This window comes from Cyanistes caeruleus, chromosome 18 (assembly GCF_971803275.1).
Source record: "Cyanistes caeruleus chromosome 18, bCyaCae1.hap1.1, whole genome shotgun sequence".
NCBI classification, from domain to species: Eukaryota; Metazoa; Chordata; class Aves; order Passeriformes; family Paridae; genus Cyanistes; species Cyanistes caeruleus.
The window spans coordinates 6,993,414-7,010,634 of NC_141718.1; the positions used below are offsets into that span (position 1 = coordinate 6,993,414).

At 39.9% G+C, this 17,221-nt stretch overlaps 2 protein-coding genes across 9 annotated transcripts in view; one reads left to right on the forward strand and one right to left on the reverse strand.

Annotated features, from left to right (window-relative positions):
• Nucleotides 1-15,971, reverse strand: part of ZDHHC8 (zDHHC palmitoyltransferase 8) — a 116,279-nt gene extending 100,308 nt beyond the window's left edge. For 3 of the 8 annotated variants that reach the window (XM_086856201.1, XM_023937497.2, XM_086856187.1), the window contains exon 1: nucleotides 15,876-15,971. In XM_086856201.1, the coding sequence (XP_086712327.1) occupies nucleotides 15,876-15,877 (2 nt within the window). In that variant the 5' untranslated portion in view covers nucleotides 15,878-15,971. Of the gene's footprint in view, nucleotides 1-10,565; nucleotides 10,833-13,681; nucleotides 13,830-14,990; nucleotides 15,091-15,875 lie in introns of those variants that run through there. The other 5 variants (XM_086856198.1, XM_086856182.1, XM_086856199.1 and 2 more) reach the window with 5 other exon arrangements.
• TRMT2A (tRNA methyltransferase 2A) overlaps nucleotides 1-17,221 on the forward strand; it is a 41,789-nt gene that overhangs the window by 4,357 nt on the left and 20,211 nt on the right. The gene's annotated exons all lie outside the window — the stretch shown is intronic.

The window sequence follows — 17,221 nt, forward strand, 5'->3', positions numbered from 1 at the left end:
ATCCAGAGTGATGGAAAAGACCAAACCTAAAAGTGAGAGATGTGTTCTGTAAAGGGCTCATAGCTTAGTCCACAGCCATGCCTCTCCCTGAAAAGCGGAGTGACTGGAAGCAGCTACTCAGGACACTTAAAACCCCCATAGTTCTCCATTTCCTTCTGCTGTCAAGTGCCTCTGAAAAGTAAACCATGTACTCGGGTTATGCTGAAAGTCACAGGTCATGGCAGTGGGCTGTGACAGCAGCTGTGACGTTTGGGGTCAACACAAGCCCTGGGGCCAGATCCTACAGAGGATAAAGAGTCTCATGTAAGAAATGAGAGATGGAGAAAATGTGTCTGGAAACAATCTTCAGGAGCACTCTAGGGCCCAAAATTCACAACCCCCCTGCACCAACCACAGGAAGAATTAAAAAAAAACTCACCTAGATATAAATGGAGAGATAATAGCTGGCTCAGAAGAGCACGTCTCTTATCAAATATGAATTATAAATCAAACACAGCAGGCTAGAGGAGGAATCATTAATTTTTCAGTTCTCAAACCACAGATATCATGTTTAGCTCTATCCCACTAGTCTTTGTAATACAATGCAAGAAAAATTACTTCCAAAAGTAACTAGTCATTGTGGAATCACATACAAATAAAAGTTTAAAGACTACAATGTTACCATTAAACTTTTAAAGAGAGACAACAAAGCTTTAGTACACATCTCTCTCTATTCATACATTCATGCAGTGTTCAATAAACAAAACAGTCTTGCTGCATGACAGATAGCCAAAAATTACATTAGATGGAGTAGAAACTGTAGAATTAAGCAAATCGTCAGAAGTGTTCTCTGAAAGAATCATCTCCCTTGAGTCCTGGGCTGACAGGGCTTCAGCCTGGAGTTGGCACATCTGTGCAAAATTTGCTAAGCATCAGCACTCCAGTTGTACAGTGTCTCTCTGCCTCAGTTTAAGAAGTAAACAGGGATTACAGCACTGATGACCTTATTCACAAGTTACATTACTGGAGACCAGAAGGGATGGGGACTTCCTAAGGAGGAGCATGGCTTTGCCCCAGCAAAGTCTTCTCAACTGAAGCAGTAGAGAAGGAAAGCAGATGTTTTCCAACCTATTTATTATCATCAGCAGGCCAAATTCAATGCTACATGTAAGACCTTGTATCTTATTATCATTGCAATCTGTTTCTCAAATGCCATATTCTAAAAATACACAAAAATGTCACAACCAGTACTATTTCATTTCAAGGAACCAACCCTTCTAATATTATGAAAAACCTGTATCTATCTGCCTGTCCTCCTTCAATGTCTGCCAGATTGTTGAGAGCACTGCTCATACAGACTGGCTTTGGTGGTGCTTGTGTTTTATTTCTGATACATAACTATCTGGACATGGATTAGAAGTTTTGCTTCACAACTTAAAAAAAATACCACATTGCTTCAATGGCCACACCAAGAAAGTCCTGCCATTTTAATGCTGCATTGTCTTTGCACTGAAATTTCTGTAACAGATACTAATTTCCTTAGTTGCTGCAGATGCTACAACTTCCATACATGATTTAGAAGTCATCAGATTCTCATCTCCTTCTGTTTGTACTGTGTATCAGAAAGCAGCCATTGTATATACCTCTTTCTACAGAATTCTCAAAACGTAGTAATTTTTAAAAATCTAGTGCCTGTTGACACTCTTATTGTTTTTGCCACAAAGACTCAATAGCCATTTACACAAGATACATTATGTGCAAAGGGAGCTTCAAAGAGAAAAGAAAGATGTGAGACTTATGCACCGCACAACAGAGAAATGAGACAATAATTTTTAAAAAAACCCAAAATGAAACAAGAACCTAGAGACCTAGAGTTACTGCTCAAAGTCACAGATCTGAGCACATGAAGATGACCATACAGACTTCCTTAAGACCCTCCTCCAACATAGTGCCTTGAAATGTTGGAGCCTAGTTAACAGTGTGGCTCCTGAGCCCAGTGCCAGACACAAAGCCCATGGAGGGAGAGCTGCCCACCTAAGGAACTCATGGCTCCCACTGCTTGGAGCCAGGAAACTGCATCATCAAGTGCTGGAGCTTGGTAAAACACAGGAGGTGGCTCAGCAAGCTGCTGACAGCAGACAAGGGTTAACCACAACATTATTAGATCATAACACATCTGGAGAGTCTTATTGCTGGGGCAAACATCAATCTTCAGAGAAAGCTAAACATGCAAAATGAGATTTCACTCGTGAGGAAGAACTGAAAGGGAGGTTATACACAATGAAAATAATCCTAAATAACTGTTGAAACTGAACTGGCTGAAAAGGGGGAGAGGAAGTGTTTTTCCGTAAGAAAATTCCTGCCTCTCCTAGCCGACTGGGATCAGAGTAAGTGGAGGAGTTTTACACTGAACTTTTCCATTTTGAAGCATTTCTGTGATTGACCCAAGTCTAAATTAAAATGATGCTTGTTTATAGAAATGTCCAAGCTTTCCGTATTCCCAGAACTGTACTTAAATTGTGTTGGTATAGATATTACATTACATTATTTCCCTGAAGACATGAATAAGAGCTAATGTAAATGCCAATTTAGTTTTAAGAATCCTGGGAGAATAACGCTTTGTCTGGCTTTATTTATGAAGGCCCTTATATATTTAAGCAGTCTCAAGTTTGCTTTGTTGGGCTCCAACTTAAAAGGTAATTTGTTCATTTAAGAATATTCTGTGATTAGTTTAGTCTGAGTGTGTACTAAGATTTTCTGGAGAGTAGTCATTTCATGGTGCACACATACACTGGAAACAGCTGCTTTGGTGTTTAGATTTCAAATTCAAGAGATATTTTTCCTCCACCTGGCACCCCTGTGTTTTGTTGCTGGATGATCTGAACGCACAGCAGCAGAGTACAGGTATTTCATACAGATTTCATTTTTGAAGTGCACAAATTCCGTGTTTACACTTTCACAGAGGACCATGGTAACCACTGCAATATCTAAATATGGGTTACTGTACAGTTTATTCTATAATATCCATCCTGAGAAAAACAAAGAATCAAGTACCCACTTACAATACATTTAGAGCACAGAATTTTAGACACTTTGGACAGCTTTGAAGTAAGTCTAGCTAAATTGCATTAGTAATTGCAAAAAAAAAAAAAAGCCAACCAGTGACTAATTAAATCCTCTTTCTGGACACAGATTACTGGCTGAAGATTTATGTAGTAGACACTACACTGTGGTGTACTCATTGGGATTAATTTTTCCAATCACCAAGCAAGGATCCCTAAAATTGCCTCTCCATGGTAAAATAAGATCAAGGCTGAGAAGGCTTTTCCAATCTATGGTATTCTGTGCAAAAGAACAATACAGAATTTCCATTAAAAACTGCAGCATTTCTGTCTCAACCCCTATGTCTCTTCCTCTCAATTTCATTAGCTGCTCCCAATGACAAATGATCAACTCATAGTAGCTCTGTAACAGTGCAGCCAAATTGAACATTACTCTTGGATTATAGAGAAATAAGTGTTGTATCTACTGGCTTGAATCAAAGGACAGTAAATCAGCATTCCACTTCTGCCCTGATTACACAAGTGTAGCTCATGTAGCTTTTACAATACTTCTCCCCCACTCCAGTGTGCATCTCCTTCATGCTCTAAATTGGCTTTCACCACTTTACTGCTGTATTTCAGACATCTTCCAATGCAAACTGAACAAAGCTCATGGTTTCCCCTTGTTGGCCTTGAAAAGTTTCCTTGTAGTTTATGTGAGCACAGGAAACCTGTTCCAGGTCATCCCTCACACGTACCCCACACCACAGGGTCCTACAGCTGATTTCAGCTGAGAAGCACGTAGTAGCAGAATAAGCTGTTTACACAATAATGTTATGTGTATAATTAGCAACTATCCCAGGTAATGAACCTCAAAAATCTGATCTCCAAGGTCACCACATGTGTTTATCTCTCAGTTTAAGTTTGATGTTTTTGGCAACATTCTTTAGTTGACATTACTAACAAACCAATTGAGCTTGAACAATCTTGTAGAGATTGTTTCTATTTATAAAGGGGTACACATGTGGCCTACTTGGACAAACAAGGACAGTATTTAAATTAGCATCTTGAAAAGGACTTTAGACAAAAAAAGAAAAATTGCTCATATATTCTTCTACAAAGGGTGAGAGGCCCATCCTGATCTAATTGAACCTCTCACTCCTATTTCCATATGACCTTAATCTCTGCTTATTAAGAAGAATAGCAAGGAGGTTGCTACTGGCATAAATCACACACTGACTATAGCTGTAGCCCATGTACAGCAATAACTTCCATTCCAGTAGCTCTTCTGCCTCTTTCAAAGAGGATCTACACTTTAGGAGCACTTAAATGCCACTGCAGTGGTTGCAGAAAGCTCTGCATCCACAGCTGAACATGTGTAGCCATTTACTGCCCTCAACAAACAGGATTTTTCTTTTTACTTTCTCAAACTACGGGAAGAAAAAAATATTCCCACTGATAATAAATATCTGGTTTTTCCCTAAAGAAATGAATTTTAATAGCTTGCAGAAATGTCCTGTATTGCCAACTTTGCTGTTGGAAGCAAAGATCATAGAATCAACTACCTAGAAGCAGTAAAACTGAGGCTTCTTAAAGCATTAAAAAAAAACCCAACAAAACTTTTCACACTTCAGTTAAATATATTTTCCTGTTGAGACTTATCTAGAGTGACAAGTTTGTCTAGATTCTATTTCCAAAAATTTTATAGCAAGTTAAAATTGCCACGGCTTAAAAGGACATTTTTTGTCATAACAAAAGTAAATATTTTTCAGAAGCTTACAGACATGATAACTGAGATGACTCAGGTCAACCAGGCAAGCATTACCTCTTGGATTGCAGGTAGAGTGGACAGGAAAAACCTGCCATTAAAGATGCATTTAACATGGAAAATGTTAAGGTATCTCAGGAGGCCAAACTGCACTGCTTGAAATCAGTATGTGACTGTCAAGTCAGTTTTAAAATTCACCTGATTAAACCGAGGCACACTTTTTTGCACACTCTTTTCCCCCTGTAGAGTGTCCCCTGCATGGCTGTCAGTGAAGCTGCTCCCTACCAGTTCCAGCAATTTCTTGGTTTGGCATATAGAAAGCAAAAAATAAAAGAAAAATCAGAAAACATTAATATTCCAAGTAGTGAAGAATGGTGTGGAAAGAATGTTCAAGGAGGGGGGAAATGGTTCTTTTTCATAATTAGCATTACCACTACCAAATGGACCCCTAGCACAGCTAGAAACAGACAAGGTAGAGGAGCTTTGTGCTCCAAAGTTTTCAGAATGCCAAGGATCTTTGATAAGACCATCTGGTTAGGATGGATGGGAAGTGGATTTGTGGCGTGGCAGTGTTTCCATGTGCTCCCAATATACACCACAGCACACCTGGAACTTCTGGCACCACACAGCACAAGCAACTGCCACCAGAGCTCTCCCAAATCCACAAACAGCCTTCAGCAAGTTATTAGGCAGAAGCCAAACCGTAAGAAGGATGCAAGACCACACTCTAAGGCAGAATTCATGCTGTCCAGCAGCATATCAAGATAAAACAATCTGAGCTACAATTTTATCTTTCTTTTCTTTATTGTGCATCTACTTCTCAGCATTCAGTCCTATTTCCTCTAGGCTGGTATAAAACACACCTGTGTTACAGACGAAGCTCCATAACATCTGCAATATACATTTTAAATCACATTTTATCGTTTGATCTAACTGAAAGCAGAACACTAAACTGGCAGAAGTGAACGTCTGCACATCTGGAACTAAATACTTTAGACAAGAAAAACATCTTTGGATACAAATCAAATTCACTAAAGCAAAAATGATCTTCTATCAGCTTGGCCTTTGCTAGTGACTAAACAAACCCAAGTGAAAACAGCAGACTGTATTTTTCCTTTTTGTTCTGTGAACATATGCAAGTCATAGGAGGAAAAGATCTAACAGATAGTTCAAGAACTCTAGATACACATATCAGTATATTTTCATTAACTACTATCCAGGATGGTTATGAGAGTTTTAAACTTTAAAGTGCCATTACCTGTTTATTTTAAGGCTGTTCCAGTGTAGGATAAGAAAACTGCAGGAAAGGGGTAGTGCTTATGATTTAAGGGATGAATGTATCATAAATGCATCTGGATTCAAAGACGTCTAACTACAGAAATGCTGAGTCTTTCTAGTTCATGAAATGCAGTAACATGATATACAAATGTGGGGGGAGCACCAATTTTTCTTTAAATATTCATTAACTGAAGCCAAGCTTTCCTCCCTGTTAAGGTAAATCCAGGAGCCCTGCTATTGAGCACAGTCTACCAGCCATTCTTCCTCCTTCTGCCATGTGAACAGCACAGGTTTAGGCTATTTCTCTATTTTCTTTCCTTCCCTACTGTGACTTCAACTTCAGTTGCTCTTCTACACCAATTTATCACTCCTCAATTGTTTCCTGAAGGTTATTGGTATTAGACTCCCTGTGCCACAGACTGCATTAGAGTGCCAACTGCAGATGTCTGTGGTGTATATCTATGATTATCTCCCATTATGACTCTCAAGAACAAAGTTGTTCGCATTTTCAGTAGTGACTGAATGAGTTTTCACCTTATTTGTGCTCTCACTTCACCCAGAAAATTACCCATTTTATTATCCCATTTAAAGAAATAATATACAGCATGTTACTGCCATTATATCAAAGAAGCAGTGGCAACTAGACCTCTGATATGAATTACATGTTTCTATTGTATTTCAAAGATACTCAAGAGGCTGCATGCTACAGAAAATAGTCCGAAAATGGGTATTTTATCAGAAACTTCAGACCTACAATATTCAGAGAGAGAATGATGAGCTTTTTTCTCCTTACTAAAATGAGCCACAGTTTCCCCTTAAAACCATACGCTTTCAGCTGGCTGTGTAATCTCCAGACACAGGCATTGCAGCTGCTGAACTAACTCAGAAGTTCTCAGCACCAACACCTGCAGTAAATAGCCAGTTTAAGCAGGTGAAGAGAACTATTAGCTACAGAATAATTTTAGAATAATTTAGGTTGGAAAAGTCCTTTTAGATCACTGATTCCAACAGGTTTTCTGCTTGCTGACAATTAAGCTGCATTCTCTGGTAACACTGAAGTTGTACAACCTAAAATAAGGTGGCAAGTTCTTGAAACTCAGGGTCTTTTAACAATTAAGTTTACATCACATCACTTGGTATTCCAAGGCATAAGAGTCCAGACTTCACTGAAATAGGTTAAATCGTTACCTCTATCAAAAAGTCTTACAAAAAATATGAAGAAAAAATATTTTAGTAGAAATAAGTTCAGGTTTGCTAGAACTAAATCACTGGATTTGTCCTATGTTAAGAAGAATTAGTTCTTCCTTCATTACACCGTTAGATTTGCTCATACAAGTAAATTAACTTAATCATTCTATACAGTATTATTGATATGTTCCTTCATAATGCATAGAGTTAATACTTGTTTACACTCCCACTGTGACAAATTAGACCACCTACTCAGACACTGTATTTATTACTGAAGGAACACACATGGAGTGCTAAAAGCCTGCGATAATACAACTGCAATATTTAGTTGCCTTTCCAGGCAATAATCATGATAGCTACATAGTTTAGTTCCCCCTCATAAAACTAGAAGAAATACAGCAGTGATACAGTGAATACTAAATGCTTATCAGAGGAAAAAGAATAAAGGAGAATCTAAAATTCAATTTTCCTGAAGTATAACAGTACCACTGATCAGCACCATGATGAGCTAATAACAGACACGGTGTATTTCAAACATTCTTTATGTGCTGCTTTCTAGCAAAGGTGTTTGGAAAAAAAGCTAAAAATAAAGACCACATTGCTGAAAAGCTAACCCTGGCCTTCAAGTTCAAAGAGCTTTTCATCCAGCAGAAGACACTCATAACCTGTGGCATGAGACCACAAACGTGTCTAGGGAAAAAGCCAAGTCAGAGGCTCTGTTTTCATACATGTTACTCAGAAATTTTTCCAGTGCCCTAAAAAGCTTTTTTTTTTCTATTCAGTAAGTGGTTTAAAAATAGTTATTATTCAGTTTTTCCACATATATTAGCCTGTATTATTCAATTCCACTGCACTGAAGTTGCTCTAACCCCTGACATCACACTGAGGTGATCTGCACCCAAAATTTGATAGGAGTCCCATCCATCATCAGGTTCATGTATTTATAACACAGGTTACTTCATTACCAGACACAGCAGCCTTAGAGCTTAATGACACAAATAAGGAATTAATAAACACACATGTAAATCTTCATCTGATTAAGTTCTTGTGCTATGACAAGCAAGTATGGATTTTATCAAAAGCGCTGCTAAAATTGCTACAACAATTTTAGGCCGGTGGTTCAACTGCTGCATATCAGAGCTCTATCCAATATGAAACAAGTTGTACAAATCAACACACCTGAAAATTCAGGTCTATCTCAGCGTTTAATAACTTATCACAACAAAAAGATCTTCAGAAGACAAAACATTGCCTGTGGAAAAAGATAAAAAATGCTCACGAAAGGGGAAACAACCCACCACTACACAAAAGAAACTAATCTCATGCATATGGCTTGCTTTGATTCCACAACAAAGACAGATTTTACTAAAACTGCTCAGCATGAAAAACAACACCAAACCCATACAAATTCATCTGAGTATTTTTGAATGGACAGGACTTCAGATTCTGCCTGACAACAGTTGCTCAATTATGTGTTACTTTTATTACACACAAGACTTGGCAGCAGCAGAGAACGTATGTCTGGGACAATCCTCAAAAAATTTACTAACACTTCAAGATACACAGGCCAAGTTACAATATGGAGAGATCCTTAAAATACTTCATTTTGCATGTAATTATTCACTGATAACAGAGGGAGCAGAGTGAAGTTTCAGATTCAGTAATAAATTAAAGGCAATTGCTTCTTCCGTACAAATTATAAAACGAACATCTCATTTGATGTCCTGCTGCCAAAAGGATGTTTCAACAACAACTGTGTTACCAGGAAAGTCTTACATCACTAAGCAATTTGCAGCTCTACATGGGAAGTATCATATGAAAACAAACATACAGCTTCCAAAACAACCTTAGCATACATGCATTCCTCAAGCAGCCAGAAAAACAAAATCTGGTATTAAGGCCACATTTTTTTTTCACTCTTTCATATTCACCACTCTAGTTCACCACCAAACTCATCACAAAAGCCAACTTCTGTCTTGTTTTTGCCTGTGAGCACCAAATTATAATTAGATGCCCAAATGATGAATGATAGGCTGATACTTGTACTGGCTCTTGAGACTGGCCCAGTTCTTGAAACAGTGTAATATCCTGAAAGGATTTATTCGTATTTCATATCAAATGCACTGAAAACAAGCAAGGAAATATCAACGCACATTAAGTCAAGAGCAAAACTCAGTGTCAAAATCTGTTTCAATTTAAGAAACTGTCAGACAAAACAACATTTACACTTTATTCTGAAATCCTACATTGAGATTACCAGACCAGTGATGAGCATTTTGAAACATCGAGAATCATATCACAGCCAAACCACAAAAGATAATGACACAGACACATACTCCCACTCCTATAGAGCCTTCTGCTTCCAACAGCTTCACTGAGCTCAGTTAAAAAATAGCAACGGCAAAACAAGGAAAACAGAGTTCCAAAATAAGTGAAACAATAAATCTTAATATGCAATAGCCATGTTTTTACCTTCCTAAAGGCAGCTTAGTCAACGCTCCTTTTAGAGCACAGTTCTGTAGCATCTCTGGAAACACGGACACCTCTGCAGGGAGGGTGCCGCTACCCCCGCACAGGAAGGGTTAGCGAGCTACAGAACTCGAGCGTATGGAAACAGCCGAAGCACTACAGCACTCACATATTAATATAACTACAGGAGAGCTGCAAGCCGACAGCCACAGCTCCATTCTGCATTTAAGGGAGAAGGGAGAACGAGAGAAGAAGAAACAGAGAGGGGAAAAGTTTCCTCATCTTTCCTTCAATCAAATGTAGATTTGTTCATCAGCTCCTCAAGCTTTCAGGAACAGTTACATAAAAATATGTAAAATCGGTAATGCTTAGAATAGGATTCTTTCCACTTGAAAAGGCTGTGCCGGATAAACCCTGAGACACGCGAGAGACTGACGGGAGAGGCCGGCTCTCCCTCCCGGAGCACAGCCTCGCCACGGGCTGGATGCACGCCTGCCGGCAGCGGGGCGGCCGCGGCTGCATTTCTCTGCCGTACCCCAGCCCTGCACAGACGGGCAGAGGGGCTGCGGGGCTCTGGCATCTCTGATGCACACAGCCGGCAGCTGCGGGAGACTGATGGGTTTTTACGTGCCGTGAAATGGTGGATCTGACTGTCAGGCACATTTTATGATAGGGAGAGATGGTGAGCCTCTGCAAACCAAAGCCGGGCAGGGATAGCAGGAGGCAGGCGGGGAGCGGGACCAGCAGCGGCAGGGCCTGCAGGACTGTCAAGCCCAGCCGCCTCCCCCCGCCGGGCCGGGCGGCCGCAGCCCGGGCCCCCCCTCCGCCAGAGCGGTACTTACGTGAAAACAAAAAATAAAGTAGTCGAACCCACTAATAAGGCAGCTGCTGTGGAGACCGGGATGTATTTCGTAGGTTTAAACCTCTTTCCAGTGCTGCTGGGCATCCTGTAGTTTACACATCACTATGTAAATCCAACCCGAGAGGAGGGAGCCGGGAGGATGCGGGTCCCTCCGGCGCGGGGAGAGCGGGACCCGGGCGGCTGGGAGGGACGGGAGAGGGACGGGAGCAGCTGACCTCCAGCACAGGAAATCCCACCCACACCGCCCAGCCCACTCGGCTGATGTCAACCAGCCCCTTAAGGTAGCGCTGCGGGGAGAGGGAGCGGGGCTTGCAGCCAGCACAGCCCCGCCGAAGGGCGGTCGAGACGCGGCTGCTCGGGCCTCCCGCAGCGGGGCAGACCCTGCGGACGGGGGGCCCCAATTCTATCCTTTCTACAAGACACCCCCTCACCCGCCCCTAAAAGAAAAATGGCAATGCCCTGAGCTCCACAGGGCGCTGTGTGGGAGGCTGAAGCTCCCGTAGCAGCTCCCTGAAGAGCGGGGCTGTAGATGGGGCTGCGGACGCGGCACCGCCGCAGCAGCCGCGGAGCGCTGCGGGTCCCCGCAGGGAGCGGCTCCGAGCCGGGCTCTGCAGGACAGGGCCAGCTGCACGCCAGCCCTGCCGTGCTCGCTCGGGGAATAAACCCCTCTTTTCATTCTGCTACACCCAGAGTCACAGTATTAAGGGAATTGCTGCACTCAGCCAAATTCAGTTGATTCCAAGGTCTGTAACTGAGTGCAAACATAACTGAAATTACACGATACTCTGTTCTTTTAAAATCTATCCGTTAGCATCAGGAGGCAGACAGAAGAGGTAATTTAAGGTAACAACAGAAAGTTCACCGAATCAGCTTTCCCAAGAGCAGTGTGAGAATGGCTCCTCTGTTCACACCCGGGGGCACCACCCAGCAGCTCGCCTGTCTCAAAGGAAATCCTCCGATGGGAAGAAGGGTTCAAGGCCATTTGGAAGTTTAGAAATCAAGACCAGGAGCTGCATAGATCTTGCTCCCTCCCTCCTGCTTTCTTTCTCAGCTAATCCCTCTTCTGCAGCGGCCAACATGCAGATAAAGTAACCCCTACCTAATGCAAAAGCCACATTTGCAGCAACTGATGGGTGTTCTTAAAAGCAAGCTTGCCCTAGAAGGCATACACTGCAGTGCTATTCAGAAAGGACATTTATCATTTTAAGAGACTTGATTAATTCCACAGTCCTAGAAGTCTTTAAGAACAGAACAAGTAAAACCCAACCAAAAATCTGTAAGGGTCCTCAGCTTTGCAGTTAGCAAAAAAATACCTGTACAACCACAAACGAAACAAAAACCCAATTTTTGAGCATCAGCTTTAACAAAAGCAAAGCCAGCAAGTTCCAGCCTCAGGACATATGGCTATGTGAAATCTCAGCTTTTGCTAGCGACTGCCCTGCTAAAAAAAAAAAGTCTTATCCAGAGGGACTAAAGCCACACGGCAACTTAAAATCATCTCCAGACTTAATTTTTTTAAGGAACAGGAAGGAAAACATCTACCTAAAGTTAGTTATTTTTGCATGCTTGGCAGACTGTTTCCTATGCTTCACTACTCCTTATGCCATTTTTTGAAATTAATTATTCTCAAGCCCTTGTAACTAATCAAAAAGTCAACACATTTTACACAGAACCAGACTCTGCATACGAGGCTGAAAGGCTTCAGGTGCAGCTACATGAGCATGTTAAAGCAGATCAAAGGCACATCTGGGAAGAAAACCTCTCTGGCACCTTCACTTACCAAGACTGATGTGTATTGCTGAGTGGCCTCCAAGGAGCTGGGTCCCTTTTCAACAAAACTGAACTAGCAGATGCATTTGAGGAGCACACCTAATGCTCTGGGCCACAAGTTTAGCATCATTTACATGACAAAAGCAGAGACTTCATCACTTACATCAGTTTAATCATCCTCCCTCCCACTCAAGCAACAGTCTGGATGAAGAATTTAAGTTGCAAACAGAAATCTAAATAATTTTTCAGGGATATTTTTATTTTAATCTAGAAAATGTTATCTGAAGTAGCACTAAAGACTGTTTATGAAGTTTGGTCAGCATCCTGCAATGGATGTATGAGATTTACTCAAATGCATTTCTTAGGACTTGAAAAATAGTAAAGAAGTTCTCCCCCAGGTGACAGTCATATCTGCATTTTTAGCATGGACCTGCAAGTTTCCAGATACATATCTGGAATTTGATGATTTATTTAAATTTCATTATTTTTAAAGATGAAGCTTTTCTGGGACAGTAACATTGCCTCTTGTGAATTGCAGCGTTATTCTTAAAGAGACTATGCCTCCTCTGCACCTAATTATTTTCAATTGTATTTTCCCCTAAGGATTCTTTCCTCCCTAGAAAGTCTGTTTCTCAAAGACAGCTTTGAAAGTGGGGAGGATTCAGCACTTCTGCTCATTCCACTCTTCAGAATGGTTTTCCCTTCATCACTCTGACACGCTGATGGTGATCGAATCTCTCTGTATCAGCCCCCATTTGTTGGGCCAATCTTTCAAGCCATTCCTGTTCTGAAAGAAGGCTCTCAACAGCAAGCAACTTTGGCTTTTTTTAATAACCCAATCACACAGCACTTCTCTAGAGGGAGACTAAAGATAACTGTGAGTTATCAGGACACAAAGAATTGTACCTTACATAGCAACAAGAAGAGGCACATCTCCAAACTGAACTTATCTTGAAGATCACAGTGCCAGCCTGGTTTGGGCTGCACAATCATTTTGTGGATGATGACACCTGTGCTATGCAGTCATGCAGAACCAGCATTTCCAAAAGAGGGCTGAGACATTCCATGTCACAAGACTACAGTGTTTTGCTGAATTGGGCTTTGGGATTACTTTTTTTCTGGTGCACACTGTAGATTACCTATCAGAAAGCAATAATTTTCTGTAATTTTGTGTCCAACAGTTCCCACAGTTCACCTCATTTCCTTCCCACTAACACTCCAGTTCTAAAGAATGCTCTGTTTTCAAGCCAGCACAAAGCACTGCTGAGCAACACTCCATCATATTATTACAAGCCAAGTATATTTAAAGCAGTCAGATGACTTTACCTGTCAAACACTAAGGATGTCTGAGGAGGACTTGACTAAAGCAGAACAGGCTTGTCTCAGAATTGCTCTTCTGGAACACCTTTATTTCAAGGACTGCAGTTTCTGGATTCACACTACCTTATTAGCGTGCCAGAAGGTTTTGGCAGCACTGGAGTAAACAGCAATGGCAGCATGAGTTAGGGAAAGATTTAATGACAAAGAACAAACACAGCTACAAAGAACAATCTAAAAATAATCTGGCAGAGCATGGCTAGTAATTGCATGTCTTCTTGCAAGATTTTACTCTGAGGTTTTACCCCAAAGGAGGAAGGGCCAACCACAGAAGCTGTGTTGGAGCCACATGGCAGAGTACCCCTCTCAGAGCTAGTAAGATGAAAGGAGACTCATAACAGAGCAAGAATCAAGAAAGCCTGAAAGCCATGCAATTTTCATATCAAGTCACAGCACTAATTTTAGCTGGAAATCTTAGCTACGTGATTAAGAAAATTCTTTTATTTTGCACAGTTGAAAGTACTGAATATCCCTGCAATATTTTAGTGGTCACTTGCAAATTAGCTCCTAGCTTGAATTTGCTGTTGTGATTAAACAGTGACCACAATAAATAATTATACTTTTCTTAGTACTGGTGACCTGCAAACTGCTCAGGGTCATTGGGAGAACCCTCAGTGATCACTAATTCGTTGTTTAATAAAAGCTGGTTTTCCCGTCAAATTTACAGTGCTCAGAACAGAGACACATGGATTATCTTGTGCTACACAGTGCTGCCAAAAGTCCAAGCAAGAGCCAGACAGTTCTGGGTACAAGCCAGGCCTAGTAAGTTACCCACTGGAACTTCAATATAACAATTTTAGTTTACTTGTTTATTTCTTACCAGATAAATCAAGAAATTATTACCTAATAATGATTTCTCAGTAGCTGTAACAGATTTATAACAACATTTTCTAGATGATTCCAATAGATATTTTTCATGGGATGACATTTGCTCAGAACAGATCTGGTATATTTCCCAACAGCAGTGATGGGGCATGTCAAGTTGCATTTACTATGAAACTCTGCAGACTGATTCCTAAATGTTCCCCACAAAAAAACTACTTACATTACAATGAGATAGACCTCCGAGCAGTTTTAAAGATTCACTAACCGTCCTGTTTAAAACCATTAGTTAAGTGCAATTCTCCTCCTCTAAATGAAGTATCACTCTAAATTATGCTGCTGAAACTCTGCAAGCCAACAGTGTTCACAAACCAGCCAACAAGATGTTAAAACTGATAAAGACTATTTATATAAAGCAATGTAACTTCAATTATACCTGTTAGAATAGTCTTGATAAATAGCCTCCAAGCATACAAAATATTCAGTCATTTTAATGTCCAATCCATTTTTGTTGATGTTTACAATAGCCATAATTGCTTTTATGGAAGAAAAGCATTAGAAAATGATTAAATTTAAACTATTTGAAATGAGGCCAGCCAGCACAACATGAATAGGCAAGAGCTTCTCTCTTAGGTTGTAAATAAATTACACATCTTGATACAACAGTTCATATCTACAATACAGTAATTCAGCTGATAAAAATTTGTAGTCAAGTTTGATAAACAATGGGCTGGACTGTTCCAGTTTGAAAGCTGGAAACATACTTAAGACTGTGAAGCTGATTAAATACTTGTAGTAGTCAGACACATTCCACAAAATAAAAGTTTGCTGTATGTAACAGCTAATCCAGATTTGTGCTAGCACCTTCTTTCTACTTAAAACATTATATTGGTGTAATAGATAATACACCCCACAAACATTACCTGCAGCATTAATACTTAAAAAAAAGTGCATTTCTACAAATACAATTTATTTATGGATCTGATATAGGTTGTGTTTTTACTAGGAGACTACAGCAAACTAGTTTGACAAGTCTTACAAATATGACCAGGTCTTAAGTCAGTGGTTGGTGTCTAATCTGACTTAAGTGGACAAAGATATTCCATACCTAAATTTATATATTACAAAAATATAGTGTCCATAAATCTGATGCATAGCTGTAGATACTAACACTACTCAGCTCTTAAATATCAGGAAGATTTTTCCTCCTGTGCTTGTCAGTTTTCACAACCTTCTTAATATTTATTTCCTTATTCTTACTTGCACAAGCTGCTTGAGAAACACCTTGTTTTCACATGAACTAGTCTGAGAAATCACTTACATGTAGAATCCACTCTACAGCTCATCACTTCAACTTTTCTTCCTCAAGCAAAATAATTCTGATCTGCTGCAGTTATGTTTTCCTTAGCTCTTTACTCTGAAAATGATACATTGTCAAAGATTTAGTTAAGGTTGGTAAAAAACTGGTAATTCCTCTTCTTTCTATTTTAAAGAGTAATGCTAACTATGTCTAATTAGGAGGACCTTTAAAGTAGATCCTAAATAAACCATAATAAAATAAAATCCTTTATACACATTTATATACTCACTTCACTGAACTAGTGTAAGTTTACACAAGACCTCAGCAATGTAAAAACACTTTGGAATTAGTTTGGCTCATCAAAATTAAAACATTGGTTTGCCATGGACACCTCAGAAAATACAGCTTGCTAGAAACAACCTGAAGCAGCCAGACAGATGGGTCTCCTGGGAACAGGAGGGAGTAAATACTGACAGCAATGGGAAGTTCATTGGAGAGGTTTGGAGTTGTTTAAATAATCACCCACTGCTTAAGGACTTGGCACTGAAATCCAATGGCAATTTGTACAGATCAAACCCCAGTAGGGCAGTTTATAATGGAATCCCCACCATTGTCTCCATTTCTATACAAATAGGTGCAATTTAATATTACTAAGGTGTCAAACATAGTTTTTTGAACTCTGATTCTCTTTCTTTAGAGGAAGGTTTCTAGTAACATTAAAGTTTTTCACTGATTTATGTGAAGGAATGCACTCAGCATTGCTGAGGGAAGTCAGAGTTCAGCACAACTCATCATGAGCCACACACAAAATCCACCAGAGGACACAACACTCAAACTGTTAATAACACTTAGCAACAAAATCTGAAGAACTACTCAGACTCATATTTTTTCCCTTTACACACAGGTATTCCTTGAGGATGTTGCATCAAAATTAAGAATTTACAATATTGTCTTATCTGCATAGTATTGAGAAGAATTTTAATTTTCTGAGGTTTTGATATCACAGAGAATTTGTGTTTGATACACAAAGTGAGTCCTGTGATTGCTTATTACACAGGAAAAAAACCCTCAACACAGTATTAAAACACAACAAACTGGGAGCGCTTGCAATTTGTGAATGAGACATTTAGTATTATATATTAGTATACTAATGTGAACTTACTCCTGGAGAAAAAAAAACCCCACAGATTAGCGTAGTCTTCAAAACAATTAACATGGGATCTAGAGAGAACTACTTTGAATTAATTTCTATAATAAGTAGACTTCTTTAAGACCTGAACTAGCTGTTAAGAAGATATTATTTAGATGCTTGTCAAATGTAATAATTTTTAAGTTGAAAGCATCACTCAGGAGTCCTCAGACATTCA